Source organism: Paramormyrops kingsleyae, chromosome 2, assembly GCF_048594095.1.
Source record: "Paramormyrops kingsleyae isolate MSU_618 chromosome 2, PKINGS_0.4, whole genome shotgun sequence".
NCBI classification, from domain to species: domain Eukaryota; kingdom Metazoa; phylum Chordata; class Actinopteri; order Osteoglossiformes; family Mormyridae; genus Paramormyrops; species Paramormyrops kingsleyae.
The window spans coordinates 31,877,925-31,894,705 of NC_132798.1; the positions used below are offsets into that span (position 1 = coordinate 31,877,925).

The 16,781-nt window shown below is 44.0% G+C and overlaps 1 protein-coding gene across 6 annotated transcripts; it reads right to left on the reverse strand.

Annotated features, from left to right (window-relative positions):
* Window positions 1-3,351: 3,351 nt before the first annotated feature.
* cdca2 (cell division cycle associated 2) lies at window positions 3,352-16,494 on the reverse strand. Of its 6 annotated transcripts, none has more exons than XM_023812289.2 (14): window positions 16,098-16,494; window positions 15,508-15,660; window positions 14,935-15,053; window positions 14,678-14,816; window positions 14,322-14,491; window positions 14,058-14,189; window positions 13,857-13,974; window positions 13,140-13,444; window positions 12,983-13,043; window positions 12,575-12,667; window positions 12,408-12,484; window positions 12,206-12,280; window positions 4,487-4,655; window positions 3,352-4,414 (listed from the first exon to the last, which is right to left on the reverse strand). In XM_023812289.2, the coding sequence occupies exons 2-14, from the start codon at window positions 15,641-15,643 to the stop codon at window positions 3,459-3,461; spliced, it is 2,550 nt and encodes an 849-aa protein (XP_023668057.1). In that variant the 5' UTR covers window positions 15,644-15,660; window positions 16,098-16,494; the 3' UTR covers window positions 3,352-3,458. The 6 variants fall into 6 exon arrangements, with proteins under 6 accessions (XP_023668057.1, XP_023668059.1, XP_023668058.1 ...); XM_023812291.2 differs by having other exon boundaries at window positions 13,140-13,438; window positions 15,508-15,665; XM_023812290.2 differs by having other exon boundaries at window positions 12,206-12,277; window positions 15,508-15,665.
* Between the last annotated feature and the right edge of the window lie 287 nt (window positions 16,495-16,781).

Sequence of the window (16,781 nt, forward strand, 5' to 3'; positions counted from 1 at the left end):
ACATACACTTCAGAGCACAACTTTTGTGTGTTTCCTCAGTGTTACATGTAAATGTTAACACACACAGCTCCTACAGGGATTGGAAAATGAAACTGCAACACCTGGCCAATAGTGTTTGAGGTTTCACGCCTACATATGTGTGGCCTGGTGGCCACACATCTTCACCGACTGCACATTCCATTAGTAAGAGCAAAGTCTGAAGGTTGAATTAGCAGAGCAATAGTACAGCTGTACATAAAATATTGCAACCCACACAATGTAATAAGAGACATATCAGTTCAAAAGAGGACAAATTGTTGGTGTACATCTTGCTGGTGCATCTGTGACCAGAACAGCAAGTCTCTGTGGTGTATCGAGCGCCATGGTGCCCGGGGTAATGTCGGCATACCACCAAGAAGGACACACGGCATCCAACAGGAGTAACTGTGGATGCATGAGGAAGCTGTCTGAAAGGGATGCCCGGGCTCAATTATCAGCAGGGCTTCAGATGACGGGGGGAACACTGAGCCAGATGCTAGCTTTTCGGTGCTATATGGACGTATATTTACGCCCAAGATTTGGTAAGCAGATCAGTACTATGCCTAAAATATCAATGAGATGCATTTTGTTACAGCCAAAAGTTAGTAATTAGTATAAACTTGGCGTATCTTTATGTTTATTAAAATCAGTTAGAGGAGCAACTGCATAATACTGTTGTGGTATGCTATGGTTTGGTATATTTCAGTGTGATATGCACTGAAGTGACAGCGAAGAAAGGAACAGCTCAGCAGCTATGATATCTTTAAAAGAGATCTTGTGGATAAACAAGGTAAAAAGACGGTGGTGTGGTGGTACTTTTTGCAATTTAAAGTCTGACATTAACAGTCATGTGAAAAAATTAGGACACCCCATTAAATATTTAGTTCTTTATTAAGAAATATCAACATATCAGTATTAAATCTTTCAAATTACAGTGGAACCTCGGATTACGAGTAACGTGGTTTACGAGTGTTCCGCAAGACACGCAAAGATTTTTTATAAATTTTGACTTGAAAACCGAGCAAGTCCTGGTTTACAAGCGCCAAGTATCATCAAAAATCATATGGCACACATGCGCTCCTTGTTTTTCGTTTTTACGTGCGCTCCGCTTCCGTGCGCTTCTTGTTTTGATGCCGAGCGCATGTTATCACAACTGAACCAATGGTTATTCACTTTCTCACGTTGTGGAATTGTGGGTAATCGTCTCCCATGCTCAGTCTCAGTCGGCATGCCTCATTCGTATAGTCAAAATTTAGTAGAAAAGCACCACTATGGCGTTAAATTAGTGCCAAAAGTCAAACCGTGCTCGCGAGCTGAAAACTCATCCTATCTACGCGCTCGCATCTGCACAGCACTCGCTCGCTCGACAGGATGAATTTTGACACTTTGGAGGCGGGAACAGTGGCTAATATCTCCATTCCTTTGATTGGTTTTTTAAAATATTGACTATGATTGGCCATTTGTTTTGGTAGAAGATGAAGATAAATTGTCACTGACCCCGGTTAAGTTAGCCTCATATGGATTATTAAAAAACATTTGCCAGGAACGCCACAGGGTCAATATTCATGGTCGGGCTGCTCTATCCAAACCTTTGGTCACTCATGCCAATGTCAGACATTGGTTTCAATGGGACCAGCAGTGCAAATCTTGGGCTGTGGACAGTGTGAAATGTATTGTTCTCTGACGAATCCTCTTCCACTCTTTCCCAAATCCAAAAGTTATGGTGCGGAGAAGCACCAAAGAGGCTTACCACCCGGACTGTTGTACCCAGAGTGCAGTACAGGGATGTATCAGTGATGGTTTAGGCTGCAATAACATGGCATTCCTTAGGCCCACTACTTGTTCTAGATGGGCATGACACTAGCAAGGACTACCAAACCATTCTGGAGGTTCAAGCAATTAGCATTATACCCTGAAGGTGGTGTCATGTTTCAGGGTGATAGTGCACCAATACACACCGCAACTCTGGTGACAAAGGGGTTTGAAGAACAGGAACGTGAAGCTGAACATCTCCAATGGCCCACACATCCCAAAGTGGCTCAATCCATATTCAGACTGTTTTGGAGGAGAGTCAAGAAATGTTTTCCTCCAACAGCATCACATAGCAACCTGGCCACTGTTCTACAGGAGGAACGGCTCAAAATCATTCTAGCCACTATGCAGGACTTGGATCTATCATTTCCAAAATTAAATGGTGTAGTATTGACCACAAAAAGAGGCCCCACATCATGCCAATAAATTGTGGTCTAAAAGCAGGTGTTTTGGTTTCATTGTCCATCCCCTGAATAATCCCATTACGGTGGGGAGTCTCCAATCATTTCTATGGGGATAAACCTAATCTCAACTATGATAAGCTTAACTCCTACCCAGCCCTAACTTTAACTATAAGTAAGCAAAATACAAGACTTTTGGCAATTTTAATTGTTTGATTGCATTCAGAGATTAATAAAATTAAGGTTTATATTTTGGGGACCTTAAAAATATCCCAAGCTAAAAAGCAGCAGGCTTTACGTTGTCGTGGGGACATACAAACAGAAACACACAATTTGGCATGGGGCAATGGACTGAAATGAACACCATGCATTCATTCACATAACTGACTCTATATGGTAGAGCCAGCCCTACTACAACAGGACTAAAACGTTCCTGAAAAATCTCACGTTCACCAAGATCACATACTCTCCCACTCCGTTCTAAAATGGCACAAAGCAAACCAAGAGCACCATCTAGTGGGGTCAGAAAACACAGCAAATGGTTCATGAAGCGTTTGGCCATCATTAGCCAGGAGTTTTGAGCCACAGCCACCATGCAGCTGGGCATACACAGAGCACAAATACAACATATTACAGCATACGGAGGGCCACTGAAAGTAACATAGCTACAGACTACAAAAAGTTAATGAATTTAAAAAGCCTGCTGTGTTCTATATGAATTTGTCTAAATATTTTCAGAATCTAAGATTTTGACCAATGCAATGCATGAATGAACAAAATGTTCTTTTACATTGGAACACCAGTTTAATCGATTCATTGATAAGAAGATTCAAAAGAACGATTTGTTCATGAATTGGATATCACTATCGTTCACTTAGATAACTTTTTGCGTGCAAGTAGTGTTTGACCATATCCCAATTTAGATTACATAGTGCTTATCTCTCGTACTGAAAATCAAGGAAATACAAATTCGATTTTGCGTTGCAATGGACTTGGGAACTAATAAATCAATTGTGAGAGAAAACTGATTTGCAGTGTGGCATAATGCATTGTAGTAAGACTGACTGTACATTGATTGGCTACCCAAAACTGTTCAATTAAGAGCACACATCTCTCCAGATCAAGTTACATCAAGAAAGTTTTATTTACAAACAAACTGCTCTCTTGGACAAATTTTGAAAATCTTTTCAATCAGAAGACCATTTATCTGAACTCATAGAGGCATCTTCAGAGGCCTGCTTCTTCTGGCAGTGTAGGTCTGGTCCAGCGTTTGCTTCCCCTTCGCAGTGACCTGTTCACAGAGAGGTCTGGAGAGGTTTCGAGAACCCAAGCCAGCCCACCCTCAGAAGGGTCCGTATTGGCATGGTTCCGCAGGCTCCTACGGACAGAGCGACGGCCCCTCGAGGGATGCTGCAGGACGTCATCAATGCTGAAGTCCGGCAGCTGCCAGGGCAGCCCCTGATCAGTCCTGCCAGCATCCTGGCTGACCTCGGATGAATCAGCTGACGGAACCCCCATCACGGCCCCACCCTCCCATCTCGCCTCCTCACGTGCTCCTGATAGTGAGGGATCAGGCACCTGCTGGGCTGGCATCTGCTCCTCAGCAAGCATGTGAACCTGGCTGTCCTGCAACCGGCCGCTCCTCCGATGACTGTTCCCACCCCACCCCTTCCTCTTTCTACTTCTCTTTATCATCTTATTCACACTAATCTCACTCAGGCTTCCACCCACTTGTGGAGGAGCTACTGTATCTGAATCAGTTCCCGGTTCACTACATTCCTGCAGCATGTGCCAATCAGCATCACCTCCCTCTTTATGTGGATTAGAGTTCACCTGTGTGGATTCCTCCAGAGGATTGCCAGGGCCACTGGAGTGAGTGGGGGAGATGGAAAGGGCCTCGTCGGTCCCATCAGCTGGCTCCATCTCAATGGCGACCATGCAGCCAACACCTGGCCGCCTCCTACACCCCCTGCTGCCCTGCTGGTCCAGGCCAGATGAGGGACCCTCCTCTTCCAACGTGCCCCCTGCCATGTCATCTGAGTGTACCTTTGAGGGACCCTCGGTACGTGGGCAAAACCGCTTTCGCCACATAGCAGCTGCAGTGATGGCACTGGCAGTGAGGTCTGAACCCCTGGGGCCGGGGGTGGCATCAGGCACCTCCAAGGCAGGCCTCTCCATCTCTCCTAGGGGAACGAGCCATGGTGAGATGGCGGCGATGCCATCTTTGGCTTTTTCCTCTGTAGAGGCCATGTTACCTGAGGGCTGCTCTCTGGAGTGGTCAGGCTGCGGGGCAGGCGAGCTGCTGGCAGACAGCACAGCCTCGCTGATGGGGCTCAACGTGGGGTTCTTCGATGCATAGTCCCTCTTCCCATAGAGCGAGCGGTCCACCTCTTTGCTGCCCCAGTGCTTCTTACGCGAGGAGCCCTGCAGGAAGACAACCTTTAACCCTTTATCTGTTCAGAGCCGGAAGACGACTCTCCATGACAGCTGGTGGCATCCGAGTGCAATCTTAGGTCCTGCAAAAACTTAGCTACAGCACTGCACTAGAAGGTGCACAGTGCGAGCCTGCTTGCATACAGGTGCAGAGAAGAGGAGCCACCGATTTGCGCTGCCTTTTAAGGGGAAGTCCGAGCTTTGCCGATTTAAATTTAACCAAACACAAATTTTAGTCAAAGTTAAATTAGTAATGAATATAATGTATGCTAAATTACCAATATATGGCTTGGATGATAATGGCAATTCCAACAATTAGAGTCCGTTACGGCAATGAAAGACAGATGCAAGCTAAAGTCACTCGCTAAACAGAGATCAAAGACGTGATTTCCAGGAGCATTTTACATTTAAAGGGCTAGCTTTAGTTTTAATAAAGACAAAAAGAGCTGCGAAACGCTGGTATATTTGGATCCACAATGTAGAAACAGTGGGTTGCCAGTGGAGACTGTAGTGTCTGAGCTTTGAATCTTGGAAAAAGCAGGAGGATAAAAAAATAAAAAAATCCCCATACAGCCATGGCAGATGACAGTCTGAGGCATCTATTCTCAGAATCAGCATGGAAGAACACTTAATTTGAATATTTTTGTGAAACGTTCTGTTGCACAGAATAGCAACCATCAACTTAAACTGAAAAAGGTGGTCAGACATGACCAGATTGCACGAACAATGTTCTGTCGTTCCTATTGCAGATTAAGATAAATTTGGGGAAGTCAAATTCTTGATTGCTTTAGCACATTTCATGAAACACACTTAACATTCTCAGGACTGTATGAGCATTTCTCAAAACAATTCAAGCATACAACAAAGCTCTATGGTTTAGCTGCTAGCGCCTATAACTTACCCAAAACAATTAACTCATGTCTCAGAAGCACATAATTCCACCAATGAATTAGTCAGCGCCACCAAAATGAGAAGTACAATAAGCATTGTTTTAACCATGAGTCAAAATGCTTAGATATATTGTCAGTGCGTCAGTGTAAGTATGCTCCTGAGCTCCGTAATTCTGAATGATAGTCGGTTTCCATTTTCTCATTGTCAGTGACTGATCATTTTTCTTTAGAAAGACATGAATAGTTTCTTTCATGTCAAATAGCAGTTTCAACATTGCAAGCTTCTACATTACAGTATGTAAAGTTCACTGGCAAGAGAAAGCACTGGCATGTACTAAAAATGCCAATGGAGGAAAAACAGAATCATCTACCGTGGGAACCAAAAGTACAACAAGGTATATCACTTAAAATTTACAAAATATATTTTTAAAAATCATTTTGAAATCTTGGTTAGCTGTTTTGCACATGGTGGCTAATACAGTGATCACATACATATACAGTTTTGGTTGTAAAATTACTACAATGGTAAACTACACACTATTTTGACTAACTTGACTAAAGCAACTGAAAATTGTACCAAATTATGACAATTGAACAAAACCATTTGCGTGTATATACTAAAATATTTATAAATTTGAGATGTTCTGGGGTGCAGAAGTGACATTATGGTGTAAGGATTACATTTGTTGTGCTGCAAATGTCATGTGAGAAATGCTCCAAAGCAATAAAGAAACACTAACATTGTTAAAATAAATATTGTAAAAATGTATTTGTGGATCTTTTGTGGAGTACATTTAGCTATAGAAGTATAATTGTATTTCTATAAGACCTCCCACACACTGCCCAACCACACCACCCTTCCAAAATCTCTTGCCATCCCATATGAAATTTTTCCCTTTGGGGGTACGCAAGTACAGCAGGTTAAATAGGGTGATGTGAACAGGGCCTGCCCTTCAGCACAAGGCATCCAAACTAAACTTCTCCAGCAAAGCACGGCAGATAAGCAGCAAGTGGATTGGAAGCCATATCAGTGTGGGGAAAAATAAATCCTAAGCTTGGGTGAATTACATAGGGACGCGTGATATCACATCGTGATGTTAGATTTCCACAAGTAACTGCAATATTTATAAAACACAAAAGGTGAAATTACCTGAAATGAACTATTGCCATACAGAACATAATACACCAATAGAGTGCAAAATAAGATGGTGGTCTTGCCACAGCTTGTGTCAGACACAAAGCATTGCCGACAAATGCAATGTGATTATTGCGGCTGCACAATAAGACAATGCTGACACGACGCATTACGTAGCCCTAGTATTACGGCAATATGGTATACCAGTGTTTTGAAATCTTGAGAACAATATACAGTGGTACCTCAGTTCTCGAACTCATTAAAATTTCTCGAATTTCTTAAAAGTCGAACCAACCAGTTCGAGAAAAAAAAAAAAAAAAAAAAAGACTTGCAGCTCAATCTGAATCTCAGAAGTCAAACCGTGAATGCCGACCTAAGAACTTGTACGTGCGGGGAAATGAGTCACGCGGCACGTCTCTCAGTGGAAACAAAGGGTAACGCTTCAGTCTCAGCCTCGCGTTCGCAGATAGCATCGTGCATGTTTAAATATGTATTCAGCTAGTGTAGACAGTAAAAATACATTTAGACAATGAGACAGCAACAGTAATTATGATAATATACATTTAAAAATAAAGATTTTCTTCACTATTTTAATATTAATAATAAACCATTAATACTTTTAATCATAATAATATTGTTGTGCCGAGCACGACGGAACGAAGACAAAGGCGCAGATGTCAGGGTATCGGGGAATACGGGGTTTAATTACAGGTAAGGCAGGCAAAACGCAGACGGACAATATAATGATCGGACTGGGGAAACAAACTGAAACGCGGACTAAATACAGAGGACTAATGACAACAACCAGAAACATCTGATCACACGGGGATTCCACACGGGGTTAACGATGGGGCGTGGCACACGGAAGGAGCGGACGATCGGAGCAGGACAAATTGTTTGGATACATTTATTTTCTTACTTTACAAATGACTGTTTTGATAAATGCGCTTAGATGTGTTTAGTACAGTATATGCTCTTGTTTTATCCAGTTCATTTTGTGTTTAAATGAAGAAAAAAAAAAACATTTAGGTGTAATTTTTTGGGGCCAGGAACCAATTAATTGGTTTTCCATTATTTCTTATGGGGAAAATTCAATCACAGCTCAAACTTTTTATGGTTCGATCCAGACTTCTGAACGGATTAAATTCGAGTTCTGAGGTACCACTGTATCCCACAAATAAAACCACCAGATTTCTTAGACAACTGAGTTTGCACAGCACAGGGGACACAGCTGAGCAGCCACCTCACTACATGCGGCCAGTCTTCCCTAAATGTGTAAATCAGAGATAGTAGGGCTGTAACATACACATATGTGTCACGTGCCTTTTAGTTACATCATTTTGGGTTCAAAACGCACGATGAAACGAATGAATACAATTCTTGACACAGAACGGAACATGAATTCACAAAAAACATCACTCTTACTTTGGGGGTAAGTTGGTTATGGCTAATGCTGTAGTTTGGGAACATTTTGGTTTCCCAATAAATTACACAAACACTGGGGAGAAAGTAGTTAGTAAGACCAAGACTGCAGAGGTGTGGACTCGAGTCACATGACTTGGACTCGAGTTAGACTCGAGTCTCAATTTTAATGACACTGGTCTCGACTTGATAAAATCACAAAAGACTTGGCACTCGACTCGGACTTTAACACCAATGACTCGTGACTTCACTTGGACTTGAACCTTTTGACTTGAAAAGACTTGATACACCAATTGACCTTACACCAAACAAAAAGTTTATTTTAAAAACGAATACATTCCTTGAATTAATTAATGTTAACTGTATTCATTTCCAGCCAGTTTATACGAACTCCCCAGAATCCCCAACTCACAACACAAGCGAAGCATGAAGTAACGTGATTTTGCAGAGCGCCAGTCTGACAAAAATGATACCTAGGGTTATTTCATTTGCTTTCACAAATTATGAGGTGGTCAACAAGAAACGAACTGCAGTATGCAAAACATGCGGGTCAAAAATTACAGACAGAGAGGCTACAACATCCAACTTCGTTCGACATCTGAAGTTACACAAAGAAAGGTAAGTCGAGGCTAATGTATAGTGACTATAATGTCTAGTTAATATTAGCCTAATGGCTTGGCGAATTCTAGCTTGCTAGTTAAATCATGTGGCTGGAAAGTCATTTTGCATACATTGAAAAAAGTATTACGGGTTCCCACACAGATGTAAATCCGAAATAAGATGAAAAATCTACTTTTAATCAGACAGCTAGCACTACAATGTGCTAACCTCGATCGCAGCAGTGAAATCGCAAGGTAACCTAACGTTACCGTTACTCCCGTCATTGAAATAGTTTAATTTACACTGATTACTGTGTAAACGGTTTATCTGTGTTTTGAGCCTGAGCCGAGACAGTCATTGCACCCAAGACATACACAGCTGGCAGATGGTAGCACCATAATCAGGTCTTAAAAAAATAAACTTGAATGATCAGAATTGACTATATTGTATATGTGTTATACTATTGTATATATGATCAGATATTATGGTGTTACCTGGTGTTATTTTAAAAGCAGATTTGTACTGTAGTAGTTGGTTACCGTGGAGATTTTTTTTTGTATTGCTGTACCATTTTCAATGCAGTTAATGTTTATTTTATTATGAAACAGTCTGCTTATTATTTTTTCAATTAATTGGTTGTTTGATTTGAAAAATTCTGAAAATAGTGAAAAATGCCCTAAGAATTACCCAGTCCAAAGTAACACCTTCACTATAATTTTCTAAAGAATTAGTTACATTCTACCACTGGCTTTAAGGCATATTCCAACTTCTGATTAATATGAATACCTCTTACAGGTTTGAAGAATACCAGATGAATAAAAGCATCACAGTTGAACCCCAACAGCCTTCAATCTCACAGTTCATGGTCATCCCTGGTAACAAAAATAATGCTGTTGTACTGGGTTAATATTTACTTGGAAATGCAATGTCAGCACTCCTTTTTCTCTCTGATTAAGTTCAGTTGAACTTGCTGCTGTCAAATAAATACACCTTTTTAGAAGCATTTATAATTTCTGAAAATTATTTATTACCACCTAGTAATAAAATAACATATTTGGTCAAATGACTTGTTCAGGACTCGAAATTCAAAGTTTAGGACTTGGGACTTGACTCGGGACTTGCATGTCTTGACTTGGGACTTAACTCGAGACTTGAGTGAAAGGACTTGAGACTTACTTGTGACTTGCAAAACAATGACTTGGTCCCACCTCTGCAAGACTGATGATTCTGTTCTAACACGCTCTGATATGTTGCTAGCAACACATCTAACATGCTAACTCCACATTTCCCAAACCAGTCCTCAGAGCACACTGGACAGGTCCACATTTTTGTTTTATCCCAGTTCCCAGAACACCTGACCCAAGCAATCATAAACTCTACCTTACAGGTGTGCTGGGATCTGGAATAAAACAAAAATGTGGATTCGTCCAGTGTGCCCTGAGGACCGGCTGGGGAAACACTGCGCTAACTCATGATAAATCATAACCCAAGTTTTAACAGGGAATTCAGACTATTGGGATATTTATTACTACAGACATACAAGCATACTCCATAGCAGACAAAAGACTACAATCATTATGATTGTTATGATGCAATTTTAATTATTTATTTTTACAACATGCAAATAACTGTCTGTTTGGTTTTGTTATTCAGACAGAGTACAGGCACGGCACTTGGTTGGTAACTGCTTCTAATACTGTTTGTAATTTTAATAATCATTTCAAAACAAATTCCTTTTCTCTGCTGTACTGGAATTGCACTGACCCATGAATCCAAAACAGATTGGTACCAAACTGTGAATATTGTTTATCGTTGCACCCCTACTCAAGAGCACCGTGAGCGGACTGTCAATACGGCCGAAGCGTGTTCGACACCACTCACACCTAGCTACTACAACCACACGTTTAACATTAAGAACACCCCCCACCTCCAATTAATTTCAGATTTATTGCAGAGAATTGATGCAAATAACATTGAGGGATAGCCAACATGGATTTAGGAGAGGTAGATCCTGTTTAACGAATCTACTTGAGTTCTTTGAGGAAGCTACAAGTGAAATTGATCACAAAAAGGCCTACGATGTGATCTACTTAAATTTCCAGAAGGCCTTTGATGTTGTCCCCCACAAACGGCTCTTGCTAAAGCTCAAAGCTGCAGGGATTTTAGGAACTGTGGCAGCTTGGATCGAAAACTGGTTAACTGACAGGAAGCAGCGAGTAGTTATTAGAGGCACAATGTCACAGTGGGCCTACGTTTATAGTGGGGTACCGCAGGGTTCAATTTTAGGACCACTATTGTTCCTAATTTACATTAACGATATTGACACCAATACATACAGTAAACTGGTTAAATTTGCAGACGACACCAAGGTGGGTGGTGTAGCAGATACTGATCCATCAGCAGAGAGGCTACAACGGGATCTGGATTTAATTAGCAACTGGGCTGATACTTGGCAGATGAAATTTAACAGATAAATGTAAGGTAATCCATGAAGGGAGCAGAAATATAAAGTACAGATATTTTATGGGTTCCACTGAAATAAAGGTAGCTGATTACAAGAAAGATCTCGGTGTGTATGTTGATGCTTCCATGTCCCACTCTCGCCAGTGTGGGGAAGCAAAAAAAAAGACCAATAGAATGTTGGGTTATATCTCTATGTGTGTGGAGTTTAAGTCAAGGGAGGTGATGTTACATTTATATAATTCCTTGGTAAGACCCCACCTAGAATATTGCGTGCAGGTTTGGTCACCATACCTTAAGAAGGACATTGCTGCCTTAGAAAAGGTGCAACGGAGGGCTACGAGAATGATTCCTGGTCTTAGAGGAATGTCTTACGAGGAGAGGTTAGCTGAGCTGAATCTGTTTAGCCTTGAGCAAAGGAGACTAAAGGGGGGGACAGGCCTATACGATTCTAACGGGTCTGGATGCTGTTCAGCCAAATGGCTATTTCAATATTAGTTTAAATACTAGAACTCGTGGCCATAAGTGGAAATTAGCAGGAGAACATTTTAAAACAAATTTGAGGAAGCACTTCTTTACACAGCGTGTAGTTAGAGTATGGAATAGTCTTCCTGCTAGTGTAGCGGAAGCTAAAACCCTGGGTTCCTTTAAATCAGAGCTAGATAAGATTTTAACAACTCTGAGCTATTAGTTAAGTTCTCCCCAAACGAGCTTGATGGGCCGAATGGACCCCTCTCCTTTGTAAATTTCTTGTGTTCTTAATCTTTTTATGTGACAGTTCTGCATTACAGGCGTGTGACTCCTGGGCAGAACTAATAAAAATGGTTTCCAAGCAACAGAAACCAATTCTCACTGGAACTATGACAGAAGATAACTTGAGTTAGGATACAACTCCAGCACTTTCAGCTGTGGATGGTATTTATACTCCATTTGGCTGCCCACTCTGTCACCGGTGAGAAGGTCACCCTAGTACTTCCTCTCCAATCACAGACCCGGGCTCCTCCCTGTACAGGCTCCTACAGAAAGACACTGACCTTAATCTTCTGTGATGCGCAAACCGCAGCTGTACGACTCGCCCTTTCCCTGGTCGTGAGGCTCTTGCTTGTCTGCTGCGAGCGAGAACATAATCAGCAGCTGACATTGGTCCAAAGTTCACCACTATGACAAAGCCGGGGGGGGGGGGGGGGGGGATGTCACAGGGTCCCTCCCCCATACCCACGCCGAAACCTGGCTCACCTTCCGCTTCCTGCCTCGAGAGCAAGCTGGGGCGGTGTCAATGGGGGGCTCCTCCAAGGCGCTGGGGGGTTCCGACTCTGAAACGGACAAAAAACTCGGACGTCAGACTGAGGGTTGCAGAGATGGTGAAGGAAGAGGCAACCAGTGAGGAGGGGACAAGGTCACACCAGGGTGAGTCCCAGCGAGGGAATCCCGCAGCATCACAGGGGGGATCATCTCAGACTGAGGCTGACACGAGGCAATCTGTGATGGGGCCACATCTGCAACAAACACGAGGGATCGGGAACGTGAGGTGACTGCAACACTGACACAGGAGGCATGCCCAGCAGGAAGTAAAACTGGGATGAATGAGGGCAGTGCAACAAACAAGTGCATCACGCTTCTGTCTTTCGTAAAATGTGGAACTGTACAATATGGAGATTGGGTGGTTTTCTGCAAAAGTTACACCGAAAAAAAAATAAATGAAATTGATTGTTGAAGTATATTTACAGATCAAGTTTACATATTGGATGTTAGCAACAGCTAGAGGAAAAATCTCAGGCACTCAACAGGAGAACTCAGCCGGCTGCACGTACCAGCAGAGCTCAGGGTGGATTCGCTGTCTTCAGTCACATCCAGCAGGGACACCTGTGGACACTGGAAAAGTGCAGGCACCAAATCAGTTCCCCATGCTCAGTCAGGCAGGGAGCTTGAGGCCCTAAACAGCCAATAGGGGCCTGTAAGTATTTGCACCTCATCATCCTGTCTGTTGTGTTCCGCCTGGTCAAACTGCATCTCAGCTGGTGCCTCTCGGGTCTCAGAGGGACTGCCGAAGTCCGGCTGAGGGAAATGCTGGGGTGACCTGTGCGGCGTCTTCAGTAGCGAACGGAGCTGAGGCCCCGCCGAGGCTATCAGGCGAGCGGGCGTGCCCCCCCTCTGCAGCGGGGTGCTGGGGGGCAACATCATGTCGAATAACTCCGGGGTCAGCGGCACCCCAAATCGCACACGCTTCTTGGTGCTCAGCGGAACATCTGCTGCGGCAGTCACCTCACCTGCAGCTTACACAGAAGGCCATCATCAGACAGGGCCAACCGAAATGTCGCTAAAACAACTCATCAGCCCGCAGTAGGCACATAGCGATGCTACCCTCTGTTTTCCACCCACAGCCCCAAAGGCACCCAGCAGAAAGCAGACGCAGAGTGGAGAGAGGGGGGGAGGGGGCTGAGCCACTACCCAAACAGACAGAAGCAAGTTTCATGTTCAGTGGGCCTCCTTAGCGCAGACTGCTAATGTGGCCTTGTGGGAAATCGACCCCGGATCCATGGTACAGAACACTCTTACAACCCAGACTGACAGAAGGCTGGCATTCAGACTATTACTCAGAGTTTTCAGCTCATATGCATCTCAGCACCGGCAAGCGTGATACAGAATGCAAGGAGGGAACAGCAAGGTCACCGACAGCATTCTTACATGTGGAGTGATCAGCGGGAGGTGACAGGAACATCAGGGAGCCATTGCGGGGAGCACTTGGCTCATCAGGCTTATGAAGACCATTAGAATCTGGCCATGTGGGTCCAGCAGAGCGAGCCTGCAGTATGGAAAAACGCACCATGAAGGTCATCAGAAGGCAGGCAGAATCCTACAGGTTAGGCCATGTAAAGACAGTGATACCTGCTGAGCCTCTGCAGGAGGGAGCCGCTTCGGGTCGAAGCCTCCAGGATCGGCAGCACTGCAAGACAGTGGAGACTCACATATGGCGTACTCCAGCTCAGGGCAATCCGGCACCACAGCGTCCAGCGGGGGCTATGACATGGGGGGGATGCATGCAGAGCGGGTCATTCAGAGTACATCAGCAGCATTGTGGTGCACAAAAACCACAACACGGGCGAAGATACGAAAAGGTGGATGTCCTGAAAGGCTGTCCCCCTCATTTACCCCCGGATGCTGCACTGGGGCGCCGGGCACAGGCAGCGAGCTGAACATTGGGAAGTGGGGGCTGACTTGCACACACTCCATGCGGGGCTTCTTATATGAGGGAGGCGTAGCCAAAACCAGGCAGCCATGGGGGTCCATGTTCTCCTTTGCAGTCACAGCACTGCTCTCATCTGCAAGTTTCATGCAACTTTAATTAGAAGCCTTCTAGATGGTGCCGAGGTAAAATCCAATAGTAGTAAACAAAAAAAGGCATCTTAGTGTAGTCATGGCATATTGGGTAATGGGGACACACAAGGCTTTATGTTTATGACTAAGGACCAAAGCAACGGCGACAAGCCCAGAAGCCCGACTCTTACTGGAGACCTCTGTCCACTCCACTGCTGGCAGCAACTCTGCTTTCGGAACCTCATCTATTTCCAGCAGGCTCTGGAAGGATGCCATTTTCTGCCTCAGAGAGGAGAAGCCATGGCCAATGAAGGGGCTGGGTGGGAGACTCTAGAGAAAGGCAGAAATGACAGGGCCACAGGCTGAAAGGCACCGGGGCAGCCCTGCTGTACCAAGACACCACATCATACGTCTGTGGGAGCACGCAGACCAGAGACGCAGGTCTTACTGGGGGCGTCCGGCATTTCTGCTGGGCTATGTAGCGGATCAGCGAGTTGGTTTCGGGAGACCCTCGCACACCGATGGTGGATCTGCGTCGTGCTTTCAGCTGTGATAATCGGGACTTATCTAAAGAAATGGAGAAAAGACGACTTCAGAAATCAATAAAAGCAAAAGCATCAAAGGAGGCAGCCACTGCATACAGGTTCATGGCGATACATTCAATGCATAAAGTTTGATGCTGCTGAATGAAGTCAAGGACAGCTGCCCCCTGTGGCCCTTCTGCTTAGTGTTTTTGGTCCTTTTTTCCCCATCCCTTCACAGCAACCATATAAAACAACCCAATAAAAGCACCTTGGTGAGTCTAACCTGAACCATAACACAGAGAGGCCCTTATGGGTGCAGCACACTGCAGGATTATTTATTAACTCAACACCCACTTCCCACACACCACCTCACAGTATCATCGTTCAGACACACAGCAGCAGCTGTAAACTCCAGTATCTTTCCAGAAAGGGCTGCTGCTCTCAAACCAAGAGCTGTTAGTTTCGTGCCATGTCAAAACCTTGAGAAGCACTCTCACCTTTCTTTCGACTAGAAGGGATGAAGCTTTCTGTGGAAATGCCAAACAGGGAGGGGGTGACCCGTGAAAAATCCAGCGGTGGGTTCTTCTCGGGTGACCCAGCCATCGCCTGCCCTAGCACGTCGACGTCCTCCATGCCGGCCGCCTCTCAAACTGGACTACGAAACAAAGCGTTTTTACTGCCAACCCGAAGCCACACAGTCACAGGAGACCTCAAAAGCCACCTAGAGTTAGCTTCTCGGACACCAGGAGACAGACAGACGCAACCCACGGCATACTGGTCACTTTATCGATTGAGACTGACAGCTTACAATAACAGCCCCCATAGCTCTTGCCAACGCTGTAAATAGAGCCGGACACCTAGCTAACATGCTAAGCTGCCCATGCCGGAGGACTGCCGCCGGGCCGACATACCGACAGGACGCTACAGTAATCTCATCTAAAACTTTACACACGGACACTAAATTACTACTTTACACGAGACATGTTAATGATGTTATTATTAAACCAGTTAACAGAACAAGTCGGACTGGCTAAAGTAAACCACGCAACAAGCTAAACACATTACCTCTTTAAGGAAAGGATCTTACCTGCGAGCGAAGTCGTTATCAATAAATAAAAAAGTAAAACAATAAAACGTCGAGGGCCAGTAAAAATGGATATATAGGGCGGACCCCCGTAACTATACATATAACAAACAATACAGGAGACCAAGCCGAGCCGCCGAGCGCAGCAGTGCGACTCAAACTACGCGCCACACGGCCGTGCCGTATTCCTCCGCCGCCGAAACGCGCGTCATCGTCTTACATTTACGTGGCAAAGTAATAAAACCTGACCAACAAATGTATCATCATGTGTAAGTCCTCGATTGATTTTCTGACCATACATTTGTTATTAACATCTCCGTTACACTGAATAAGGGGATCTATTTCTTGGCCTCTGGACAGCTACAACACCCCCAGTCGGCTACTGATGTATTTTTATATGAATGAACCAATAAGAGACGACACAGCGTATCACGTGTTTCATGGTGTCCAATGTATCTTCAGTTAGTTCCTCCCCCCCAGCACCAGATTTAATACTACTGTGATATTTCAGAAAAAAAATATTACTCACATCTGAGTCTGTAAAGTTCATAATTATCATTCGACATATTGTCCTTTAAAAAGCTAGTGCTAAAAATAATACAAATCATCGCCTTATTAAAGAGCTGATAATTATTCAAGCCATTAATATTCGTACTATAACAATATCAGTTAATAATAAAATATGAT